This window comes from Rutilus rutilus (assembly GCF_951802725.1).
Source record: "Rutilus rutilus genome assembly, chromosome: 10".
Classification (NCBI taxonomy): Eukaryota; Metazoa; Chordata; class Actinopteri; order Cypriniformes; family Leuciscidae; genus Rutilus; species Rutilus rutilus.
This window is the reverse complement of record NC_140215.1, coordinates 42,432,538-42,459,382: the sequence shown is the minus strand read 5'-3', so window position 1 is coordinate 42,459,382 and position 26,845 is coordinate 42,432,538. Positions and strand designations below refer to the sequence as shown.

General features: G+C 43.6%; 1 protein-coding gene across 5 annotated transcripts; it reads right to left on the bottom strand.

The window, feature by feature from the left end:
- Positions 1-728: 728 nt before the first annotated feature.
- Positions 729-26,597, bottom strand: aaas (achalasia, adrenocortical insufficiency, alacrimia). 5 transcript variants are annotated; one of them, XM_084421250.1, is made up of 18 exons: positions 26,436-26,563; positions 24,921-25,522; positions 24,488-24,736; positions 23,266-23,393; positions 20,908-20,963; positions 20,739-20,830; positions 20,575-20,621; positions 20,201-20,299; positions 15,530-15,673; positions 15,225-15,345; positions 12,625-12,749; positions 9,353-9,413; positions 5,598-5,688; positions 4,850-4,922; positions 4,604-4,671; positions 3,167-3,248; positions 2,394-2,478; positions 731-935 (listed from the first exon to the last, which is right to left on the bottom strand). In XM_084421250.1, exons 3-18 carry the CDS (start codon positions 24,581-24,583, stop codon positions 795-797), a joined length of 1,509 nt encoding a protein of 502 aa, XP_084277376.1. In that variant the 5' UTR covers positions 24,584-24,736; positions 24,921-25,522; positions 26,436-26,563; the 3' UTR covers positions 731-794. The 5 variants fall into 5 exon arrangements, with proteins under 5 accessions (XP_084277375.1, XP_084277376.1, XP_084277377.1 ...); XM_084421249.1 differs by lacking the exon at positions 24,921-25,522 and having other exon boundaries at positions 729-935; positions 24,488-24,583; positions 26,498-26,597; XM_084421251.1 differs by lacking the exon at positions 26,436-26,563 and having other exon boundaries at positions 24,488-24,717; positions 24,904-25,186.
- Between the last annotated feature and the right edge of the window lie 248 nt (positions 26,598-26,845).

The following is a 26,845-nucleotide window of genomic DNA, read 5'->3' as shown; positions in this document are numbered from 1 at the left end:
GCCACGGTGGTGCTGAACTGACGACGATCTCAGAAGGAGCTGAGGGGTCTCATCGTCATAGTGGACAAGATGGCATAAGGCCAGGAAGGCTCTCAAGGGAGCTTTCCTCCTGGGAGAGGAGGAAACGAACTGCCGCTAGATCCATAATGCAGACCGCACATATGTTACACTAGGAATTGATTGATGCCTCTTCATTGGAGGGTTTTTGTGCATGTTTTTGATAGTAAAGAAGAAAAATAAAAAGGCATGCTAAATGGTCTATCCAATTGTTTAAGTTGTAGAGTCCAACTTTTAGTCATTAACTCGGCCGCTACACTGCACTGTTCATTTGAAGACAGAGTTTGGTTTGTTTGGATGAAGTGAAGTCTGGGGTTCGGTTCACTGCAGATATAAACGCAGAATGGGGAAGCGGAAAACTAATTTCAAAGTCTCCCTGTATTCAATAATTTTATCCCTTAAAACTAATCTTTGATCACCAAAATGACATATTTAAACGTTTTTTTTCCTTGAAAAAAGTTCCTTCATGCCTTAAAATAGCTTGAATGTAACTCGACACCCTTGCCTCATTTAGTATACGCGGTTCTATGAATATGCAAATGAGCCTCGCCTCCACTCACTCACTCAGCTCAGAGATCCACTGGTTGACGATCACTCGTTGATCTGATTGGTTACAAAGTAGTTTGTGACGTCAGAAACACAAGCGATTTCAAACAAAAATACACAAAAATACACAATATGCTGCAAAAATAGTTTATTATGACAGCTGACAGGTGAAGTGGAGCTGGTGAATGTGTTCATGACATGATCTCGGTGTAGAGTTTGTTGGCGGGAGCATGGGTTGTGTTGCTGGCGAGGACTTGCTTCTGTGACTCTCCTAAAAGCCCCGCGCTGCTGAAGTAGAACGGCACGTGAGAGATCCGCCCGTCAGACCAGCACTGCCAGAGACAGACAGAGAGAGACTTTAGCTTGTGTGATGTACACTGCATTTGGCATTTCTATGTAAATGAAACAGCATCAGTTCTGAATCCAGGTCTACCTCTAGGAATACGAGAAGAGCTTTAGTTTCACTCTCCGTCCAATTTGGCACATCTGTGTATAGGGTTAGGACTCGAATCGCTTCCAATTCTCGAATCGTATACTTGTTATAAAATACAAATTTAAATTCTGCGTACTGATTCCTGATTGACTGATTTCATTGTAAAGCACAAGAAGATGCAGATTCTCCGTGCACACGTCACGCATAAAGCGACAGTAGCCTGATAAACCTGCTGCGGTCTGTCATTAATGTTAGTCAAACAATAAAAGACAGAGAGAAAATCACTCACTGCTTCTGACTGAATGACTTTTGTAGCTTTAATAAGGATTAATCTATACTTTAATCTACTTGAAAAGAAAACTATGCAGTGTTATTTTACATTTGATTTCAATTTCTGTACCTGCACTTTGTCCTTAAGTGTTTGTTTGAGCTGTTGCTAATTTGTTCTTATTTTATTACTGACTGTTTGCTTGTCTTTCAACATGTTTGAAATATATATGAGTAAGTCTAGTTGTTTTTGCTGTGGTGTTTTCTGATGTCTGTTCATGGGATTCAGCTGCAACAAACAGGCACAGAATAAATATGTTTGATATCTAAATGTTAAATGTTTGCCTCATTGGAACTGAAACTGGGAATCGAGAAAGAATCAGGATTGGAATAACCAGAATTCCAGCGACACCGAAGCCTATTTGTGTATGGACCGGAGAAGTCAATCTGGTAGTTACACTGATTTACCAACATTTAAAGGGATAGTTCACCCAAAAAGAAAACATTCTGTCATTAATTACTCACCCTCATGCGTTTTCAAACCCGTCAGACTTTCATTTCTCTTCGGAACACAAATGAAGATATTTTTGATGAAATCTGAGAGATTTCTGTCCCTCCATTGACAGCAACGCAACTGACACTTTCAAGGCCCAGAAAGGTAGTAAAGACATCATTAAAGTAATCCATGTGACTTCCAGTGGTTTAACCTCAACTTTATGAAGTGATGCGAGGGCTTTGTTTGTGCAAAAAACATAATTTACCACTCGAGTTACAAAATATTAATCTCCAGCACACGCAACGCCGTCTGCTCCCGCGTCAACACAACACATCTTGCGAACGCGCGTTGGAGAATAATATTTTGCAAATAAAATGGTAAATTATGGTTTTTTTGCTCAAACAAAGCACCTCTTTGGAAAGAAAAAAGGGTGAATAATTAATGACAGAATTTTCTTGTAATTTGTGTTAGTTTGTGAAAGAGGCTACTGTGAGGTCCATGGACCGATGCCTCCAGACGGTAGGGACAGTTTCCTGAACAGTTTTCCTCTGGATGAGCGGTGCATTATCTGCATCTGGTGCCGCTGAGACTCACCACAGTAAGCAGCGCGCCGTGCTGGAAGTGCGGGTGGAACTGCATGAATCTGGGTTCTGCTCCGGCCTCTCCCATCACAAAACCACTGAACCACACACACACACACACATGCAGAGATTAACACTTGACCTGGCTCAGAACATGTGCTCTGGACTCGCATGATACTTCATCATGATCATTGGCTAAAACCAAACACTTATGTTGCTCTATCAGGTGGAAAAAAGACAAATCAGATTTAGACTCGAGCCACTATCAAATGTGAAAAAATGCTCGAAATTACTGACTGCGATGCACATCACTATACATAAAACAAACAAAACAATGTATCACAATATCATAACTGGAATGTTAGTTGGTAAAAGCAACTGTGACCAGAGATGTGCATTGAGTAATTTCTAGGGATGAACAATATATCAGCCACCATATCGGTATCGGCCGACATATGATCATTTTTGATGTGATCGGCCTGATAAGAAATTTGGGCTGATACATTAAAGCTGATAAATGATGTATTATTTCAGCTGAGACTCTTCAGATGCGCACTGCTCAACATGATGGACCTGAACTGCTTGAAATATGATTGGAATCACTTCAAAAAAGGAAAATACAGTAAAGTGTCTGTCATATCGGCTACATAAAACCAGAATGAGAACATTATAATTGTGTGCTTGGGATTTATCGGCTTTCAAATATAGAGAATTATCGGTATCGGCCCAAATGTTCATGTCGGTGTATCCCGAGTAGTTTGTGTAGTTGTGTTATCTCATACGCACCAGGGCAGCAGCTCGAAGACGGGAACGGAGCGTGTTTTAAACACGGCGATCACTGACGGGTGATTATCGGCCACAGAGTCGCCTGCACAGCAAATCAAGAACAACACAGCCGCTTTAAAGAGACTTAAACAAGAGAGCAGTTTGCCTTTATCTTCTATTATTATTGTCATAGGGGGACAAAGCTATGAAGAGGTTCTGTTTAAATATTATAAACATTTAACAACTTTTGACCAGCAAAACAAAATCATGTGGTTTAGTGTGCAGAAAAAACCCAAAGGCCTGTTTCCACCAAGGACAATAACTAAACAATAACAACAATAAATCGGTCTAAAAATCGTTATAAATGTATAATATATTATATCAGAGTCCACACAACAAATATAACAACAGAGAAACGTGATCATTGGACTCAATTTCAGTGATTTCTTACAGTTGATGAACGATTTAAAATTGACAGCCAATCAGAATCCATCCTGATTTAACCCTATAAGCCCTGAAGGGTTTTAGAATTGTTGTGGGGTTTTTTCTGAGTGACATACACAAAAGTAAAGAATCATAACTCCAAAACTATAGAGTCAAAGGGCAGGTATCGTTTGGTAGAAAAAAAGAAAAAAGAAAAGAAAAAAGAAAAGAAAAATTGGACATTCTCATGCTGAGAAACTGCTGAGAAAAAAGAAAAGAAAAGTGTGCTCCAGGAAATTTATTTTACATATTTGACATGCAATAACTCAGGAAAGAAGTAAGGCAGGAGGACAATTCTTTTCTGAGAAGTTCCCCTACATGTGAGCTGCATCTGGATCATATGTTGTGTTGATAGCATAAAGAAATCATAAGTTACAGCCTTTGAAACCAAGGTGGCCTTTTTGTTTAGCCCTTGACACCTCTAATGGGCATCATTTAAATTGTTGTTCCTCTGTGAGAAACATCTTGGACTCATTTAAATCGGGATCATCCACTGTACTAGGGCTGCTCTGATCGGATGTGCGCGTGTCATTCAGAACACAAGATAAAATTAGAGCGTTCTTTCAAAACAGAACTTGGCAAAATAATTGTTTTTACTCGATTGTACTATTTTGGTGATCGTCGAAATCGAAATTGAAATCCAATTAATTGCACAGCCCTACACTGTACGTAATGATGTATGATGTGTGCATGTTGAAGGCTTCATTTTGATTTTAACTACAAGTGTTGTTGCAGATGAAATATAACACCGATAGCATCAGATTAAATCACACAAGCCTATTTATGTTCCTGGTCACTTGCTACTTGTCATCATTATCGGTTTCCTGACCTTCCAACATGAATGAGTGTTCTACAGCGTTTAAGCTAGGCAGACAGCATCATAAACACAGCTTCCTAAAATAACTGTCCAGGTCAGGTTGGTCAAGCCGGCTCACCCGAGTCCAGCTGTATGTTTTCAGTTGTTCAGTGTTTTACCTTTCAGAAGCACAGCAAGTCTCTCTCCTCTCGGATCCCACGAAAGCGAGCACACCTCTCCCCCAACACTGGCAAACACACGGGAACAGGAGCACACACACACACTCATGCCGTCAACACCTGCTGAGGTTCAGTCGCTCACAGTATTTCTACAGCCCTTATTGCTCTGTACTCGCTCTTCTCATCAATGCAGTTCACCTGAACCACTCTGTACACAGGTTTGCGTGTAAGGAGTGCAAGTCTTACGTGAGTTCTCCATCAGGTCCAGGGAAGCTGGTCTCGGAGAGGTCGGCCACCACTGTGGCGGCTTTAGGACCACCTGAAACACCGCCAGGGCAAACACCACACTCTCAGATCATGATCGTTCTCTCTAACATCATGTTTTCAAAGCCTTAATGATCTCCTAAACTTCTTGATGTGATGTAGTAAGTGTAATCAGTAGGGATGCATGATATATCGGCCACCAAAGCAACAGGATTCTTGAACATTTTGTCAACTTAATTTCAAAAACGTTCATTCAATCCACCTAATATATTCAAAACTGAAGTTTACTGAATCCATTTCTGTTACATGAATCAAGCATCCCAGCATGCTTTGCAAGGGAACTGTATGAGGAGAGTAAAAGTTATCTTATGTGTTTTTCAGTGAAGGGAAAGACATGTAAGTGTTTAATGTTCAGTTGTGTTCCTGTAATATTTAGTTGCTTCACTAATGAAATAAATCACACTAAATAATCACACTAAAGCCAGTACTGACACTACTAGTACTAGTCTCTTCTTATTTGTACATTATATACTGTTCATTGCATATAATGAATGAAACTACAAAAATAAATTTGTTCAATGAGCTTAAATTAAAGAAAGCTTTTCCACAGTTAGTTTAGGTCAGTACAATATGAATGAAACTAGTTTATTTAAACAAATGTTTTGTTGAGCCTTCCTGTTCCTCTTTCACACTAGCGGTTAGTCAGGAGACGATGTGCTGATGTTCATACCTGTGAGGTCAGAGAAGGTGAGTGCGTATACGAGCCTCTCTCCCTGAATGCTCAATAGCAGACAGCCTCCGTCAGGACTCCAGCAGGCCGACTGACACACACACACACACACACACACACACACACACACACACACACACACACACAGGTACACATGCTGAGTGAGCCAGGGATGCTTAACCTCCCGTTAATCACTCTTACAGGCAGGTGTGATGATGTTTACACTAGTTAGAGAAGTTCCCTTTCAGTCGGTCACGTTCGCCTTTACGTCGACATGCTGACGTAATTGGGATCACTTCGGGGAGCTCTATCATCTTCGAGTATCTACTGAACGAGCCAATGAACGTTAGCGTGCGTGAATTGCGTCAAGCGCCCCATCCTGCGGGTATAAACACGGAGGCGGACACACGCACACATTCGTCTTTCACTTCGGAGCCAAGCTTCCCGTTTGCCTCTAAGAATAAACAGATTGCTACTTGACGCTGAAGACTCTTCAAACCTCTCCGGTACAGTGTTGGCATGACGGCGCAATCAGCGAGTGGCCGCACGCATTACAGCTCAAACTGCTGTTTTCACAGCATTACATTTCTGAGCCAGTTCGGTGGCCGTTTCCCCGTGAGAGTGTTTCCCACTGCAGCCATTCCCTGGGTACCTCAGCACTGTGCGAGAGTTACAAAAAGAGTATTTCTTCACGAAAGAGCAACACGTTTCTGAGTGCGGTCGTTCCCTGGCGTCAGCAGTCGGCCACAATAGTTCCCTCTCGTGTTTGGGCATTAAGCAGTCTGAGGCTGCTTTTGTGAATAGTTCATGTTCTCAGTGCAGGAACATGACTATTGCTGTGCTAAGATCGAGACTCGCTTACCTCAAGGGAGGTGCAGTCCCCTCGCCTATGCCCCGATCTAGTCCTTATTCTGATCCCCAGATCTGAGGGTGATCTCAGCCAGGGTGATCTGGGGATTACCGTGAGGTTTTCTCCGCAGAGGCAATCTCCGTGGGCCGCTCACGCCTCACGGTGGAGCCTCAAACGGAGCGCACTGGTCCTTCTCATGGATGACCAGACATTTCCTTTGGGGCATCAGCTGATGATCAGATGTCGGTCGTAGCATCGGAGGGGGAGCTCCAGTCCTCTGGAGAGGAGGATTCGGTTGCATTATCCCCCGTTACGCTGCCCGAGTCAGATCCAGAATGGGCGTCTATGCTTTCCCAGGCCGCCGAAAAGGTCGGGCTTGTGTGGAACCCTCCACCACGTCCGAACCGTTTCAGATGAACGATTGATTCCTCGGTAAGAATGGTTCTCGGTACAGAATGCTGAGAACCAGCGCAGCCCACCCTGGAGCCACCCTCCGTCCGCTCGTCGCTGAGGTCGACTTCCTGCGGCGGCCTCCGCTCGCACTAAGTCGCAGCAGCAGCCACCACCCAAGGCCTTAGCGTGGAGCCAGCCATATGAAGTCGACCCCGCCCGTCCAGGCCGCTGCCAAACCAGATGGCAAGCGGAGGTGCAAACAACCCTGAGACAGACTACCCAGAGGTGGATCAGACCGCCGCATGTCACAACTCACCCGCCATCTGCCTTTGGAGGTAGAAGCATCTGAGGTTGCTTCGTGTCATACATATTCCAGGCCTGCTCAAACGCGCAGCCGACGAGCAGGTGGTACCGAGAGAATGGAGACTCCATCCCCAGGTGGTCCAGCTGATTTGGAGGTGCTTTGGGACCACACAGGTAGATCTGTTTGCCCCCCCGGACACGACCCACTGCCAGTTTTTCTACTCCCTCCCTATGGCACACGCGTCTAGACCTCTGGAAACTCTGTGTCTGTTTCTGAAATTCCAGAGGTTCTAGGTGACCTACCCCAGGCGGTAGTCGACACCCTCACTTCCGCTAGAGCCTCCTCTACGAGGCGCCTCTATGTGCTGAAGAGGAACCTGTTCGTTGAGTGGTGTTCTTCTCACCAGGAGAACGCCCGAACTTGCTTGATCAGAGCTGTGCTTTCCTTCTTGCAAGAAGGGTTGGAGCGAAGACGGTCTCCATCCACCCTTAAAGTGTATGTTGCTGCTATCGCCGCACATCACGATGCAGTTGAAGATAAATCGCTGGGAAAGCACGATCTGATCGTCAGGTTCCTGAGGAGGGCGAAGAGACTAAATCCGCCTGGCACGCTCTCGATACCCTCTTGGGATTTTTCTCTGGTCCTTTCGGCTCTTCAGAGACAACCCTCTGAGCCTTTGCAATCAGCAGAGTTAAAAATTCTGTCCTGTAAGAAAGTACTCCTGATTGCATTGGCCTCCATCAAGACGGTAGGGGATCTGCATGCATTTTCAGTCAACGAATCGTGCCTAGAATTCGGCCCGGCTAACTCTCACGTGATCCTGAGACCCCGGCCCGGATACGTGCCCAAGGTTCCTACCACTCTCTTCCAGGACCAGGTGGTGAACCTGCAAGCGCTGCCTTCAGAGGAGGCAGACCCAGCCGTGGCTTTTCTCTGTCCCGTTCGCACTCTGTGCCTACACGTGGACAGAACTCAAAGCCTCAGGACCTCAGATCAGCTCTTTGTTTGTTATGGAGGCCAGCAGAAGGGAAAGGCTGTCTCCAAGCAGAGGATGGCCCACTGGATAGTGGATGCCATTGCCTTGGCTTACGAAGCCCAAGGCCTGCCTTGCCCGCTCAGGTTGAGAGCCCACTCCACTAGGAGTGTCGCTTCTTCCGGGGCGCTGGCATAAGGCGCCTCACTGACAGACATCTGTAGAACTGCGAGCTGGGTGACACCTAACTTGTTCGCTAGGTTTTATAGCCTACGTGTTGAGCCGAATTCTTCCTGTGTGCTCACTTCAACCAGCCAGTAACACTTAAGTTCCCGCTCTAGTGTCATCTTGCTGCGCCACTCCCCTCCACATGGAGCGGATACGTGCGCTTTTTGCTCCAGTCGAGTTCCCCACTTAGGCGAACCCTGTAGAGTTCCTCCGCACCCCTTTGGCAGACGGACGTAGCAGAGTGTCCGACGCCAGGCTTAGTGCTTGTGCTAGGCTGGGTTCCAAATGTTGTGATCCCTGCGGCGATCCCATATGTGTATTCTTCCACGATCAGCTCCCTGCGATGAGTCCGTGTCTTTCCCTTAGCAGAGTCCACTCTGCCGTCACTGTCCGGTGTAGTCTCCCCTTACTCAGGCTGGAGCCACCCCAGTGACATTCCATATGTTGTACTTCCCCTAACAGGCCAGTCCATATGTGTCATTCCATATGTGTCATGTTACCTCCCTTCGGGCAGGATGTGACTTCCGCAGTGTCCCACTCCACTGGAAAGGCACGCTATCCCAGTGTTAGAAGAGTTCCACTGTGTGGGTTATAACCGATCAGCAGTTCGAACTCCCTCTACGCAGGCCTTCTGCCCCAGTCAGTTGGGGGTCTGAGAGTCTTGCGTATGGCGCTGGATCTGGCAGCAACCGTGGCGTTTTCCATAGGGATCCCAATTATGTCGGCACGTCGACGTAATGTCGAATGTGACCGACTGAAAGGGAAGGGTTGCTGACCATCGCTGTACGGCCGTCACGATCTTGGCTCCTCAGCGCAAAACAAAAGTTTGTGTGTCCGCTTCCGTGTTTATAACCACACTGTGGGGCACATGACCCGATTCACGCATGCCAACGTTCATGATAGGGCTTCCTGAAGTGATCCCAATTACATCGGCACGTCAACGTAACGTCTCCCATTGCCTCCTTCAGGGAACGAGGGTAACATACGTAACCAAGACGTTTTCTTACCTGACAACTGCCTTTCAGACACGGCCATCTCTCACAGGTCCACATGCGCGTCTCCCAAACCCTACAACACACAGAACACAACCTATAGTTAAAACGTCACTGTGTGTAATGTCACTGTCTGGCCATCTGAGCTATCGGTGTGCAGATAACAGTGAGGATTTTACAGTAGTACTTAGTGCTGGGTATCGTTTGATTCGACACTTACACAAGGAACGTTTGCATGTGGTTTAAAAATACCGTAGTAAAACAACTAACCTAACTAATATAAATGTCAAGCATTTGTAGTGATCAGCAGGCAAACATGAGGGCAGACTCCCTTCATCACAACATGAGTCGAAAAGGACAAGGACTTGATGAAAAGGACAGGACTCTAAAACTCACACCTCCTAAAGAAGGTGCCATTTGTGGAAGGGAAGAATGATGACATTAGCATGCCAATGATCATAGACTGACCCCATCACCATTTGCCCATTGTTTACCCCAGTCCCTCAGTCCTGAGACCAAGGTGTGGATGACCACAGACTCTCAGACTCACCAAACCGGTTTTGCCATGTGGCTTGAAGCCACAAATTATGGATTTTCTACACACAATGGACAAAATGGAGCAAATCCTGTCCATTTCTATTAACAGAACTATACTTAATGAGTTATGTTTGTGTACATGCAAAATATACAAACTTATCTATTAAGGTATACATGAATTCATAGGTAAAAGTTCAACAAAACCTAATGATGTTTGGACTATGTTTTCAACATGATGCCTCGGTTAATCTGAAATTGGTATGAAAAGTGAATTATTCATAGGAAAAACCTTAAGGATATTGTTCTAAACGTGAACTTTAAGCTATGCAAATTAACCTCCTGCAAAAGAGAGGCTATACACTGGCCACCTCTGACGGCATCAGCCAATCAAAACACTGGATCTGAAAGAAGCCAATTTGCAATTCCCTCCTTCTCGAGAGATTAAAAGATTCTCTCTGAGACAAAAGAGTTGTTCCAGTTCTGTGTGCCAGTTCCAGCTATGAGTGCCAGTTCTGAGTTCTGTGTTCCAGTTCTGAGTTCCAAGAGTTTCCAGTTCCAAGATGTGCTAAGCTGAAGGAACAAGCTGTTTCTCTCTTCCTCTTGAAAGAGAGAAACTAAGAAGTTCTGCAAGAAGTGAAGTTTGGGGAGTTTGGAAACGGCAACCGGATCAACGACCATAAGCTCAGCTCCCCCCATTTTCAAGACCTTCTGCACTAACTTCAGAATTTCTTTAGATATCCTCCAGATCTGCGTGTTCCAGATTGCCCTGATCTTCTGTACGGACTTCAGAATCTTCTCTTCGGTGATCCTTCATCTGCATGTTCCAGATTATAAGGATCATCTGCACAGACGCTTGAACCTTCAACTTCAAGGCTTCTTCATCTGCGTGTTCCAGATTATAAGGATCATCTGCACAGACGCTCAAACCTTCAACTTCAAGGCTTCTTCATCTGCGTGTTCCAGAATAAGGACCTTCTCCTTGCTCCACGAGTTTAACGTTCACAAGTACTGCGTGTTCAAGTCTGTGAAACGGATTCCAACTTCTTTCTTCCCACTGCAACACGGCCAAGCTCAGCAAGTGGAAGACGTCGCCGCTCGGACTCAGCACGTCACCAGGCGGAACGTAAATATCACTTTACCAAACCTCTCTCCAGAGACCTTAGCATTAGTGTAAATTGTCAGTATATGATTATCTTATTTGCATTAGATTTTGCATAGCTGATGTCAGTTAACAAATAATCTCTTGATGTATTTGCTGAATTCAGATTAAGGTTTACCTTCTACAGGATCTACAGTTTATTTTTCCATAAGATAACCTATAACTGCCATAGTACCATCCAACTCAGCCACTTGCATTTATCAATCTTTTTGCATTTTATCCATTCAGTAGTTGTTAGTTACTGTTGTCTATCCTTTTGTTAATAAAATCATTTTAATACAATTGTGTCTTCCTTGTGTAGATAATACAATAAGAGGCTCTACAAGTTAACGATATCTCACAAATCCATTGATCCACTGATTTTCGTAAGATGAGCTCTGTACCCGTGTTGCCTTCTGTCATAAAGGGACATCAGGTAGAAGTGGTCAAGCAGTACAAATATTTAGGGACTGTATTTGATGATAAACTAAAATTCGAGGAAAACACTGATAGTATTAGAGGAAAATGTATTTTCATACATGTTTTTTTCTAAGGAATCTTCAAACTTTTAATATGGATGCTTCCTTTATGAAAATGTTTTATACTTGTTTTATTGAATCTGTCTTAAGTTTTTCCATTATTTGTTGTGATAAATGTCAAGAATAGGAGGAAGTTGCCTAGAATAGTTGTGCAGTAAGATAGTGGGGACCGACTATCACACAAATTTATGAGCATAGAGTGACTCGGAAGGGCCAGTTAGTCCTTTCTGATGTCACTCACCCATTGTGTACTGAACTTCAACTGCTTCCTTCAGGACGGAGACTTAAACTCCCCTTGTGCAAATCAAATACATATAAGAATTCCTTTATACCTGCGGCAGCAGGAACATTAGGCTGCTGTCACTTTAAGAGCTGCACGGATCCAATATACTGATACACGTGAAAAACACAGAAAACAGAGTCTCTCACGAATGAATTGTTTAAAGTCACATTAAAACGCACACAAAGAAATCGATGAGAGGAATAGACATTTTAATTTCATAACAAGTATCCGATTCCAGACCTCAAGTATTCAATTCCCAACCCTAGTAGTCCTACAGCACACTGTCAGTCTATATCGTCACCGTGATGGAGCGATATATTGGTCCTGTAAGCCACTGGTCAGCTGTGCGTGTGCGTGTGCAGCACCTGAAGAGAGCTGACGGGGTGTGTGGAGCACCTGAAGAGAGCTGACGGGGTGTGTGTGTGTGGGGCACCTGAAGAGAGCTGACAGGGGGTGTGTGTGTGGGGCACCTGAAGAGAGCTGACGGGGTGGGGGTGTGGGTCTGTGTGTGTGTGTGTGTGTGTGTGTCACCTGAAGAGAGCTGACAGGGGGTGTGTGTGTGGGGCACCTGAAGAGAGCTGACGGGGTGGGGGTGTGGGTCTGTGTGTGTGTGTGTGTGTCACCTGAAGAGAGCTGACGGGGGGTGTGTGTGTGTGTGTGTGTGTGTGTGTGTGTGTGTGTGTGTGTGTGTGTGTGTGTGTGTGTGTGTGTGTGTGTGTGTGTGTGTGTGTGTGTGTGTGTGTGTGTGTGTGTGTGTGTGTGTGTGTGTGTGTGTGTGTGTGTGTGGCACCTGAAGAGAGCTGACGGTGTGGCGGCCAGCAGGCGGCTGCCGTCGGGAGACCAGGACAGGTACGTGACTCCTCCACCACCCACTCGCTGCAGAGGAACACAGCTCTCAGCCGCCACGTCCCACACCTGCACAACACACACACCATTGTCTAACATAAACAACATTTTGATTCAAGGCCGGTTCACACCAACACGAATGTTCGGCATGAAATCTGGGTCAGAATTGACTTATAATAGGGCTGTTCCGGGTAAACCTGACAACCGCACCACAGCAGTTGTAAAGCACACAGCGGTTGTAAAGCACACAGCGGTTGTAAAGCACACAGTGGTGGTCCGCCAAACACATTTTTTTGTATGTGAATGCTGTTCTACATGAATATTATGACAGGAGTGAAGCCCATAAATTTAAGCTTTGTCGGCTTTGTATTCTTTTTTGCGATCCGGTCACCTGATTATCAGTGAATTTAACAATATTCCATTAGTTATTCCCCTGGACATCAAGACTCTTGTTTCTTTTCCCAAATCTTCACTCACGTCTCACCCATTTTCGCAGGGGGATTATAAACCTTTCTTCTTTGGTTAGCTTTTAATTAGGCCTATTATATCATTCTTTACTGTGGTAAAGTAGAAAAACGCTGTAGGACAGATAGCCTGCATTTGTACTTGCACGTCAAATTCTTTTAACACAGTTTGTGCTTGTTATTAGACATGGTAAGGCGCGTCAAGTTTATTTGTAAACCGTGTTTCACACGCGCGGGTCATTTTAGTTTAGTTTTCTCTGGCAGCGCAATATCAAACATAACCTAAACGTCTTGCCCTTGTGGAGGATAAAATTGGCTCTTCAGACCATTTACATCAAGCAGAAAACATGAAGATATCAGAAAAGAGATCGATGGTCTCTCCTGCTCGTGTCCCACATCCCTCTCAGAGCGCAGAGCGGTATTAGGCTATATCACGCGTAGGGATGGGACGATTACCGGTTTCACTATAAACCACGATAAAATGTACTGACGGTTAGTATTATCGTTTAAAATTTAATTATCATTAAAACCGTATTTGATTATCGCGATTTTAACAACTCACTGTAAATCCTGTCCAGCCAGCAACAGTGTGATGCAGGCAATGTTTTTTTTGTTTTTTTATTCGAGAAGGAATGGCGGAGGGCAGTGACCGTGCTCGGGAGATTTTTAAGCCTTTGAGTGAAACTTAATCGAGGATGGTCACTACAATAGAGGGGAAACACTTCAAATCTGCCGAGTCGTCTTGTGTGACCATCACCCACTGTTTATAGCGAACGCAAGGCAAGTTAACTTTGACCTCAATACCTTACCAAAACTAACGTTACGTCTGGGAAATAATTGGCCACCAAATGTTGTTGAAATATTGAAATGTTGAAATATTATCTCACTCACTTGAAATAAACGTGAAGCTTCCGCGAAGAAAAGTTCGCAGCAAGTGGCTTTGAGCCAAAGACAAACGATCAAGGTCAAACAAGACTATTAAGAGTGACATTTAAGGGATAATAATCTATTTTTTACAGTCTATGATAAAAATGTATATCATTGTACACTTATTAAATTTCTTTTTACCACATAATTACGGGGACATATTGAATTGAGATTAATGTTTTAAATCTTACCTGTTTATAAATCCAGTTCGTACAGCGTACAAAACAATCGTCCAAAAACGGAGACGCAAGACGGCAAGTTGTATTTGAATGAAACGAGAGAGATCGTCCGTTGCGATACATGGATGTGCGCGGTGTTGTAATGCGTTGCTATTGACGACGGTCATTATAAGGAAGGAAATGCCATAGAATATAATCTTGCTTAAAACAGTGCATAGAGATGCTTGTTTTATTTGTTTTGTTGATTTTCAAATATTAAACTGTCTTCAGTGTGAGCATCAGTTCTTTTTGAACACTTTCATCTCGTTTTAACAAAACCGTGATAATATTGATAATCACGATAATTTTGGTCACTATAATCGTGATATGAAATTTTCATACCGTCCCATCCCTAATCACGCGTCTTTGTGTGGAAATCTAAAACGAATGTTTTTTAAAATACTTAACTTTATTATATTATTTAAGCTAATATTATTTACTGATACTTATTTCAATGCTTTACAGGCTTTAGTGTGATGTTTCACTGACGGAACTGCTCAAACACGCATGGCATGTCTGTTACGAAATGGATGTTTGAGCCTTGTTTATTATTATTATCTTATTTCAAAATTGCAAAAAGCTGGAATTTTCTTCTAGAATGATCATTTTTATAAAGCTTGTATATTTAAGTTAAGTAATTTCACTTAAATGACAATTAATAGGTAATTTGCATTGCCATTTAAGGGAAATTACTGAACTTAAATATATGAGCTTGATAAAAATGATCATTCTAGAAGAAAATTCCAGATGGCACTTAGAGGCTTTTGCATCTGAACTCTTCATATATACATATATATGGTCCATTACCACGGTCACAGCCCTAGGTGAGACACCCCACACGTCTCAGCACAAACCAGTGTTATAGTGGTGGTGACTGACTTACAGGAGCTACGAGCTCACAGAGATGTGGACACAGACTGAGCAGAAGCGCTCACCATCATGGCCGTGTCGACAGGAGACGCAGACACCAGCAGAGAGCCGGTGGGGGACCAGGCCAGGGACGTGATGGGAGAATGACCCGGATGAGACAGGACCTGCGCACAGCCGGACGACGGCCTGAGGGAGACACACTCGATCAACGTTCATGCCTACTCTCTGTTCTGGTGCGCTCATAGAAACACTGAGATGGCAGTGAAGAGACTCTGCAGAGAGACTCCGCCCACACACTCTTCTGATTGGCTGAATCGGGCAGCTAGGCTGTCCACTCATCATGACAGTAAATGAGAGTGAGGTGCAGTACCTGGTGGAGAGAGAGGTGGGCTCCACGTGCCAGACGAGCAGACAGGACTGGCAGGCCACGGCGAGGGCAGAGCCACACAGAGGCTTCCACTGCAGCGCACACACAGACCTCTGGCAGCGGTGCTTCAGCGTCGGGCTCGTCGCGCTGCAGACACACACACACACACACACACTCTCAGCACTGAGAAACAAACACTTAAACTGCCCGTTACGCTATTTTAAAGGTTGCTAATGTTGTTTCTGAGTCTCTTATAACAAGGTAAAAAAAACACTGATTTCCTCAATTTAAAAGTTAGGCCCGATGAGGCCCGAGCCCGACAAGTACAATTTGATTGACAGCTTTTTAAAAGCCCGAACCCGTTTACAGCCCGACATTATTCTTTGAGGTTTATGTAGGTTCATCTGTTCTGCCTGTTACTGTGTACACTGATCACAATCCGTTAGTGTTCTTGTCCAGAATGTACAATCACAATCAACGTCTTATGCGTTGGTCGTTAATTGTGCAAAATTATAACTTAATCATAAAGCATAAAAAGGGTTCAGAAAATATCATTGCTGACACCTTATCTAGAGCTTGAAAACTGCTTCAGGTTGAGTTTTAAGGGGGTGAGTGTTACGTACGCCGCGCTACGTAATTTTTGTTTGTGCGTATGTTGCTGCATATGCGTGTCGTGTACGTCTGTGTACTTTATTTGTTTCAGGTGTGAAGCTCGATTGGAGAGTCCGCCTGTCAATCTGCTGACGTCTGGGATCGCGCCACCAATCGCATGTCGCCGTGCAGTTTATGAATGGCTCTAACTTCAATGGCGGCAGTCGAGACAGACTCTGGGTTGGGAAAGAGTTTGCACGCTCTGTGAAGACGGCGCTCTTGTTCGAGAGACCAGTCTGAGAGATTGATCATTGTTTGGGGTTCGCTGCTTTTGTGATCTTGCAGTTAGATCAGGGGCCGGTTTCACAAAGATAGACTTTGACTATGGCTTAGATATAGTAGATAGTCAGACTTCAGATAGACATCTAAATCAGACCGTTGCACAAAGCACTTAAGACTCTGACTATCTTAAGTAGGACTACACTGCAATGCATTCTGGGTAAAATAAGACACTTTTCAAAACAAAAAACATGGCGGATCGAGTAAGCGCATTCAACCACTCAACGAAAATATGTGTTTGTTGGAGGAGTATAAATGACGGAGTATGTTTTTATGTTTCCACTGTTCGATCGCGCCCGTGCCTCTCTCTCTCTGAAACACACACACACATTCCAGCATTGCAATCTTGACATCGCAGCCTGTGATTATGCTGCGTTCACACCAAACGCGAATAGAGCGTCAAATCCGCGTCTATCGCGTCTAGTTCGACGCTTGAACATTTTGAATCCATTTGCGCGTCCAAAGCGAGCGATTGAAGCGAAATAGACTGGCGTTCATAGCTATGACTCCACTATGACTCTACTACTCCCTGTTGCGTAGTGAGCGGTGCTTGCGTCCACTGCTTAGACTATGAAAGGGAGCGCGTCGATCGTTGCTCGCGTTGACTATGTAACGGCCCTAACAGTTACAAGGACATTTTACTTGGGAATGTAGTAACAAGAAGAAATGTTTAAATTATGAGCCATTTTCCCTTTTCTTCTGGCTGTCTGTAATGTAGGCTAACTGATTGTTACTGCTGGTTGCCAAGGTAACAGAGTCTTAGACCTAAGTTAGCCTGGGGGTAAGGTGTCTAATTTTTTTGGTCTAAATTAAGTCCGTCTTTATTTTTGTGAAACAGTCTAACTTGCATTAGACTAGTCTATGAGCAAATTTTAGACTAGTCTAACACTATAGACCAGTCTAAAATAGCTTTGTGAAACCGGCCCCAGTTCTCTTTGTTGGTGCTCGAATGTGTTTTGTGTTACTCTTGGTAACTTACGCTAATGTGTTTTGTGTTACTCTTGGTATGTGCTTATGTTTTGTGTTGCCCTTGGTAACTTACGCTAATGTGTTTTGTGTTACTCTTGGTAACTTACGCTAATGTGTTTTGTGTTACTCTTGGTATGTGCTTATGTTTTGTGTTGCCCTTGGTAACTTACGTGCTTGCAGTGCCTGCTAAGTGTTTGTTGCTGTCATGAAATCTTCATCTGAGTTCATCGTTCAGCATTGTGTAGACTGGCGGGAGAGGTTGTGAGTCAGGTAAGCAGGTCTCGACCTACGTTTGCACACGCAGTTTACTGAGATGTATCAGACGCACTAGTGTTAGGAGTGGTGCTAATTATGTATGTTTTTGTTTTAGTTAGTATAGTTTAGTTATAGCGTCTTGTACGCTGAAGATGTTTATTTCTACCTCTTTTGTTGATAGTTAGTTTAATCATTTAACTTTAGTTAAAGGGGCTTTTTGTTATATTCAGTTTTTGATTTAAGCACCACTCTCTTGCTCTTTCCTCTCCCTCAGTTTGTCTGTACTTTTGATTGTTCTGGTGACGTTGTACAATTTTGTAAACATCTATTACTTTATTACTTTTCATTACTTTATACTTTCATTACTACTTCACTTTATTGCAGTTGAGGAATTAAAAATCTTTCAACTCAGTTATGTACTGTTGTCTGTTCCTTTTCAATTGCAATTCCCGGTACTGTATTTGACACACACATGCAATACTTTTGTTTACGTCTAATAATATTCCTAGACAAATAACATCTAATTAACGAGGGACGTAACAGAAATAAACACTTAAACTGCCCGTTACGCTATTTTAAAGGTTGCTAATGTTGTTTCTGAGTGTCTTATAACAAGGTAAAAAATGACTTTTCACTTTGAGGCCCGAGCCCGACAAGTACAATTTTGATTGACAGCTTTTTAAAAGCCCGAACCCGTTTACAGCCCGACATTATTCAAATATGCGCACACACACAGCTCTTTTGCCTTTTGTCAAGTAAAGTCAAGTCAAGAATGAGTCATTTCATTTATACATTTTTAACATCATTTATTCATGACTAACGTATAGGCCACTTGGAAGTTGGAAGGAACAAAGAAATAAAATAAGTCCCCTGTAACATAACATCTCATCATATGCCTAGGCATACACTTAGCCTATAAATAGGCCTACGTGCCTATAAAAATGAGTCTTTCTTAAATTAAATCAAGATAAATTCTAAACTAAGACAGGTATTTGGCAATAACGAAATAAATCGAAAAGTTACATAAAATTGAGATTAGGCCTAAGACAAACGAGAACGGGTCTTGCTTGAGGCCGCCTCTCTCCACAATCACCAATACGAATATAAAAAGGCCAACGTGCCAATAAAGCGTCTTTATAGGAGTCTTTCTTAAATTAAATTAAGATAAAGATGCAGGATTTGCTTCGCCACTTCTCTCCACAATCCGGCCTCAACGCGACAGTGAACAGCAACTGAAATTTAATAAAAGAATAATGCCAACATTACCGCTGATTCTGTAACAAACGATGTGATTGTCTGTTGATCCTGGGCACTGGCAGGTGTTGAACAGCTTCGATCAACATGCCTTTTTAGCGACGAACTCCCTGTCGTTTTGCTGTCGTACTTTAACAGAATGTCGCATCTATCTTTTGCATTTCACAATCCCACTGTCTCATTGTTCCCATTATGCACAAGGTCAACATTTTTCCACAGCTCAGACTTTGCTTTCTTTGTCTGCGCAACCAAAACATAATCGCCAGAGGCCAGCCTCCAGAGGCTCCAGACTAACATCTGAGGGCAGCGGCACCGGAGCCAATAAGCATCCTACTGTTTACAATGGTAATTTATTTATTTTATTATTTTTAAATAAGTGTTTAAATAAGACAATTTTTGAAGGAGGAACAAAAAAATGTGTTGGTCATCACATTAAAAATGTATATATGACATATCATATATAAAATCACATTTATATATGATAGTTTTGAAGTGCTGGAAAAAGATGAGTAGTACTTGTAAGCGTTTGACTATTTCTGTCACATTATGGTTAGAGTTACTACATTAAATCCATGGTGAATGTTGCTGATGTGTGGACTGAAAGCCTTCTGTAAGTGTTTCTCCTGGTTTGCACGTCAGCGCTGTTTGATCTGATATCTGTGGTTTATAACAGAGAACTCTGCGCCGAATCGGGATGTTTCTCACTGGATCTCGCAGCGATGATGTTATTCTGAGGCGAATTCAATAGATTTCTTCACTGGATCTCCAGAGTCTGGATCTCATAATAACAGTGTCGCGTGATCGAGATCGGCCCGCGACTGGCAAGTTCGGGGCGCTGCGCTGTCTATTATTGGTCGGAACTAATAAACGGTCCGTGAAGCATAAATGAGTAGCGCATTTTCGTTCCGCTTTTATTTTGTTTGGATTCGCTGCTCGGTAATGTTGTGGTCGCGCCAGCGCCCCCTAAATAAATATTTGGTCGCACCGGCAGGAAAAATGGTCACAGTCTGGAGCCCTGCAAGTCCATTTGACTCTGACTAAACTAATGTTATCGGTGCAACAAAACACAGGTAGAAGTCTAAGCTGTTTTGGTGCTAAATAAATGTTTCTGAACAAACAGTCAGTGTGGTTTAACCCACTGTAACATGACTTATGGTGTATGATGATCTGTAATGGTAACCCAGAGACTTTGTTGCTGTCTGGGAGTCTGAGTGCCTGTGTAATGTCTGTGCTGTGAGAGCTGTGTGTGTGTGTGCGCTGGAGCACCTGTGGGATTTGTAGATCTTGATGGAGTCGTCCAGTAACGCCACAGCGAACTTATCCGTGTGCGGATGCCAAGCGAAGCTCCTCAGAGCGCCGTCAGACCTGACACACACACACACACACACACACACACACACACACACACACACACTGAATACACACACACCATCGCCACCTGTGGTTTCTGTATGACCATCATAAGTGCTTCAGACCAGTCTCATAAACTTTCTCAGTTCAGGACCCACTCATATGCCTGCATTGAGTTTCAGCAGAAGGGATCAGATCAGATGACCATTATACCCATCGTTACAGGGCAATCAACACTTGAGGAGGACTCCAGACAGACGAGAATGATCATAGGCTGAAATAAGACGTACCAGTCCAGCATCTGTGAGAACTCTGCCACCATCTCGTCGCGGCTCAGCTAGCAAACAGAAGCAGAGAGCAGTGTGTTAAAGAGTGTGTGTGTGTGTGTGTGTGTGTGTGTGTGTGTGTGTGTGTGTGTGTGGCGCTGAGGAGACGGAGGACGGCTCGTACTCACAGTCAGATGAGGGAACAGAGAGCCGTGGAACGAGGACGCCCATCTCAGCAGAGCCAGCAGACAGGCCGAGCCCACCGACAGGCACCTGGGCACTGAAACACACACACATCCATCACACACACACACACAGCCACTGCGGAGACATCGTGATCATGTGACCGGGAATCACCTTCATCAGCACTGCTCGTGATCTCGTCTAAGAGACCGTACAGGCCCGCATCTCTCCTGAGAGAGAGAGAGAGAGAGAGAGAGAGAGAGAGAGAGAGAGAGAGAGAGAGAGAGAGAGAGAGAGAGAGAGAGAGAGAGAGAGAGAGAGAGAGAGAGAGAGACTGTTAGTGTCAGTCAGAGCGTCACGATTGAACATTAAAAGATCATAATCTCGAATCAAACACACTCGATCTGATTTCTACACGCCAGCCAATAGCCGCTCGTATCTGATAGGCGGAGCTAGACCAGTGAAACATCAGAAGACACACACACACACACACACACACACACACACACACACACACACACACACACACACACTCACCAGGCTCCAGCACTCCTCATCCACAGCGTGTCCCTCTGGTCCAGGAAGACACACACACACACACACACACACACACACACTCACCAGGCGCCGGCGCTCCTCATCCACAGCGTGTCCCTCTGGTCCAGGAAGACACACACACACACACACACACACACACACACACACACACACTCACCAGGCGCCGGCGCTCCTCATCCACAGCGTGTCCCTCTGGTCCAGGAAGACACACACACACACACACACACACACACACACACACACACTCACCAGGCGCCGGCGCTCCTCATCCACAGCGTGTCCCTCTGGTCCAGGAAGACACACACACACACACACTAGGGTTGTGCCGATAGACGATAGTATCGTGTATCGACGATAGACAGAGATATCGCCGATGGCAGATGCCTTTGCCGATATCAATACGATAATTGGCTCGTTTTTCCATTAATGTATTAAATCATTATTATTATTATGAAGCTAGTATAGTTATTAAATTAATTAGGAACTACAATTATATTTGCCTTGCCTAAATTCATAACGACATCACCACATAACCACACTTGCGCCATATCACGCGCGTATGAGGACTCCTCAAAGAAAATGTTTTTAAAACAGACAAAACAAAAACTACATCCCACAATGAAATTTCATTGCAAGGTATTCACAAATTGTCAAGAGTGCTTTAACAGACGCATAATTTTTATACAGAGCCTAGATGAAGACGCGGCATCGTTGTTCGTCAGTATTTTGTTTCCATAGCACATTAACAAAATATTTAATGACACGAATAACACTAAAAACAATACAATTACAAAATATTAATTATAATAATAATATCAATAAAATGATATAGGCCGCCTAGGCCTAATAAAAGTCTTTAGTTCACGAAGCATCTGTGAAACTCTGCCATCTGTGAAAATCACAAGCAACTTCAAACTTGTTTAACAAGAAATATTCTTCTAATTTTTTCGCTGTCAATAATGTAAGTCCACAAGAGAAATATTCAGCCAGTAAATTAAGATAGTTGCTGTACCGTTATCCACCGTCGACTCTGAGAGAACGTGCTGTTAATGCAGCGAAAGCTCAGTCCGTTTCTGCTTTCGTTTTCAGGGATTGAGCGCGTTTACATGCACGTTATTAACTCGATTATGCTGAATAAACTGACAATGCATGTGGTCATGTAAACGGATTAACCCGTTTTCCTTTATCAGAGTCAAGTCATAAGTTTAAGTCGGCGTATAACCGATCGACTTTTAGATTTTTGCCTCTGATTTCTCCTGGCATTTAAAACACCTGCGTTATTGAAGTGCGGTGCGCATGTGAAGTGCATCCAGACAGAGAGAGCACTGGTAGGAGGACATATATCGCAGACTCCGACTCTTTCTTGAATCAAGAAATTAAAACGTGTTCACATCTCGTCAAACAGTCAAAATGCTGCAGATCTGTAACGGCATGAGAGGATAATGTGTGTCCGTAAATTTCCCGCTGACATGTTGAAATACTCCGAGTCAGATACAAGAATGATTAGGATCTTTTTTTTTTCCTCACTATACCAGGAAATAACCTGATTTAGCCTATTAATAAACACTCCACCTTTGCTAGCAAAATAGAAAAAAGATTCTCATTTAAAACGAAGTAATAAAACAAGCAAATTGATGAGTAAATAAGCAAGTTAATAATCAAATAAGTAAGCCCCGCCCCCTCACGATAATATCGTGTATCGCCGATCTCACAGGCTGACGATAGGACGATATGAAAATGGAGCATATCGCGCAACCCTAACACACACACACACACACACTCACCAGGCGCCGGCGCTCCTCATCCACAGCGTGTCCCTCTGGTCCAGGAAGACACACACACACACACACACACACACACACACACACTCACCAGGCGCCGGCGCTCCTCATCCACAGCGTGTCCCTCTGGTCCAGGAAGACACACACACACACACACACACACACACACACACACACACACACACACACTCACCAGGCTCCAGCACTCCTCATCCACAGCGTGTCCCTCTGGTCCAGGAAGGCAGATTTGCTGCTGCTCTCGGGGCGACTGTGGCCCTTCAGAGAGTCTCTGGTGAACTGAGGACTGGGGAGATCCGACCACTGAACACACACACACATCACGTTATTCATGTTCTGACACAAAGACACTATAAGCTCTCCTTGTGTTATGGCAAAATCACGTGGTCGACGTGACGTGTGATCGGCTGGACTGATATCCCTCGGCATTAAAGGGATAGTTCACCCAAAGATGAACATTAGCCGATGATTAGCTCACCCTGAAGTTATCCTAGGTGTGTATGACACTCTTCTTTCAGGCGAACACAATCAGAGTTATATTAAAAAAATATTCTGACTCTTCCCAGCTTTATAATGGGAGTGAATGGCTGTATGTCTTTGGAAGTCCATCAAAGCGCATCTACTCATGATTAAAGTGCTCGAAGCGGCTCTCCGGGGGTTAATGAAGGCCTTCTGAAGTGAAGCGATGCATTCGTGTAAGAAAAATATCCATATGTAAAACTTTTATTGACTGAAATAACTAGCTTCCGGCAGACAGCCGCACACAAGCCGACTTACGGCAGAAGAGTAACCAGTGACACATGTGTGGCGTAGATGTAGGAGTAGCGTAAGCTTCTCAACACAAACAGCGCTGGGCAAACGCGCTCGTCATTATGTTGTGCGTCAAGTTCAAGTGTTACTCTTTTGGCATAAATCGATGCATACGGCCGTCTAGTCATTTTAGTTTTTATGGGGGGAGGGTGAACTATCCCTTTAACGGTCCGTCTCACACATCCGCCATGTTTGTAGTTTCTAACACTGTTTATCCGTGTTTGTAGTTCTAATCGAATCCTCATCGGACAATATCAGTTGTTAGAGTGTGTACATAATCAAGGAGAAGTTTTCTTTCGATTTGTAGATAACTTTAAAAGAAGTTATCTATTTCTATAGTTTGTACAAGTAAAATGTTTTTGTTTGTTCAAACTATGTGTTTGTAGTTCTGATCGAATCCTGATACATGATATTCACTGTCTATTCAACTAGTGTCAGACATTCAACAGGTCATAAACGCTGACTGACTGAATGACGTGTGTGAACTGAACGGTCACCGTGTGTGTGTGTGTGTGTTTGTGTGTGTGTGTGTGTGTGTGTGTGTGTGTGTGTGTGTGTGTGTGTGTGTGTGTGTGTGTCACGCGCACCTGTGTGTGGGGCTGTCCGGGCACGAGCTCGTTGTTGTGCTCGCGCAGGGTCAGTCCGGCGGTCACGGGCGCGGGGAACAGGCTGAGTGAACACATCTGCGCAAAACACACACATTACACACACATCTGCACAGAACACACACATTGAACACACATCTGCGCAAAACACACACATCTGGACAGAACACACACATCTGCGCAAAACACACACATCTGGACAGAACACACACCTGCGCAAAACACACACATCTGGACAGAACACACACATCTGCGCAAAACACACACATCTGGACAGAACACACACATCTGCGCAAAACACACACATCTGGACAGAACACACACCTGCGCAAAACACACACATCTGGACAGAACACACACATCTGCGCAAAACACACACATCTGGACAGAACACACACCTGCGCAAAACACACACATTACACACACATTACACACACATAGATCGACTACAAAATTATACTGGTGTTCAAGGACAAGCATTAAGCTGGTTCAGATCATACTTATCTGACCGCTACCATTTTGTCTATTTAAATGAAGAAAAATCGATCATAACGTCAGTAAACTATGGAGTGCCGCAGGGATCTGTGTTAGGCCCTCTATTATTCTCTATATATATGATGCCACTTGGAAATATTATAAGGAAACATGGAATTAGTTTACATTGTTATGCTGATGATACTCAACTATATATTTCATCACGGCCAGATGAAAACGCTAAATTATCCAAATTGACAGAGTGTGTTAAAGATATAAAAGATTGGATGACGCATAATTTTCTTTTATTAAATCCAGACAAAACAGAGGTACTAATCATCGGTTCAAAAAACCGCCCACAAAACCTCTCGCAATACAACTTTAATATAGTAGGATGTCCTGTTACTTTATCCTCTACAGTAAAAGACCTGGGTGTGATACTAGACTGCAACCTGTCTTTCGAAAATCATATTTCATATGTTACAAAAACCGCCTTTTTCCACCTTAGAAACATTGCTAAGCTACGTAATATGCTATCAGTTTCTGATGCAGAAAAGTTAGTTCATGCATTCATGACCTCGAGACTAGATTACTGTAATGCTTTATTAGCCGGTTGTCCTGCATCCTCAATAAACAAGCTACAGTTAGTCCAGAATATGATCATATAGGCCTAACACCGATTTTATCATCACTACATTGGTTACCTATAAAGTTCCGTATTATTATTTACAAGGTATTGCTACTGACTTATAAAGCCCTAAACGGCTTAGCTCCAGTCTACTTAACGGATCTTCTATCGCCCTATAATCCATCGCGCTCTTTAAGATCACTAAATTCAAGGCTTTTGGTCATACCTAGGATATCCAGATCCACCAAAGGAGGGAGAGCATTTTCACATTTAGCTCCAAAACTCTGGAATAGCCTTCCTGATAGTGTTCGTTGCTCAGACTCGCTCTCCCAGTTTAAAACTAGATTAAAGTCGCATCTCTTCAGCCATTCATTCATAAAATACTTTTAATCTTACAGTTATATCCGACCTCTACTTCATAAACGCCAGAGGAGAACTGGCCCCCGACTGAGCCTGGGTTCTCCCAAGGGTTTTTTTTTCTCCATTAGGTCACTTGATGGAGTTTTTTCGGTTCCTTGCCACTGTTGCCTTTGGCTTGCTCAGTTGGGGATATTTGGGGATATTTAATTTAATTTATCAATCAACAATACTATTGATCAGCATTACCAAACGTGGACGTTTTCCACTAGAAACAAACATTGATGTATTATTTTAATTTTATACTGTGAAGCTGCTTTGATACAATCTGTATTGTGAAAAGCGCTATACAAATATACTTGACTTGACTTGACATCTGGACAGAACACACACATTACACACACATCTGCACAAAACACACACATTACATTCACTTCCGCAGGAGGATCATAGACACGTGCGATCAGCAACGCATAATCAGGGTTTAAACATGATCTTTTCGCTTCACGAGTGTGTTGTTGTGTGTTACTCACGTCCCGATGAGGTAAATATAGGACCGAGCTGTACCGCAGCTGAACTCGCGCCTTTACTTTTACGGAAGCCCCGAGGAAGCACAACACCACACTGACGAACAACGCCTTTTCATAACAAAAGTCCTGAAGCTGTTGCCTAATTTAGAATGATCACTTTCGGTTTTAACCATGGTGTTACTATAGTAGACCTGTAGCAATGTTTTGATTTTTATTATTATTATTTACTAATATCATTAAAGTCCCCATGAAATCAAAAATGGTGTTATAATACAGGGCTGCCACTTTTAATAAGCTATCACACAGAGAAAAATCGCGAAGCAAAGAGGACACTGACACCCACAGACAAGA

Bases quoted from the DNA above. Each gene is read 5' to 3' on its own strand.
- aaas (XM_084421249.1), bottom strand. From the start codon at position 24,583: ATGTGTTCACTCAGCCTGTTCCCCGCGCCCGTGACCGCCGGACTGACC. The intron at 4,923-5,597 runs GTATGAACATCA...GCGGTGTTTCAG, and splicing joins CACCTTCTCTGACCTCACAG to GTGGTCCTAAAGCCGCCACA. The intron at 3,249-4,603 runs GTAAAACACTGA...TTTGCTGTGCAG, and splicing joins ACTTGCTGTGCTTCTGAAAG to GCGACTCTGTGGCCGATAAT.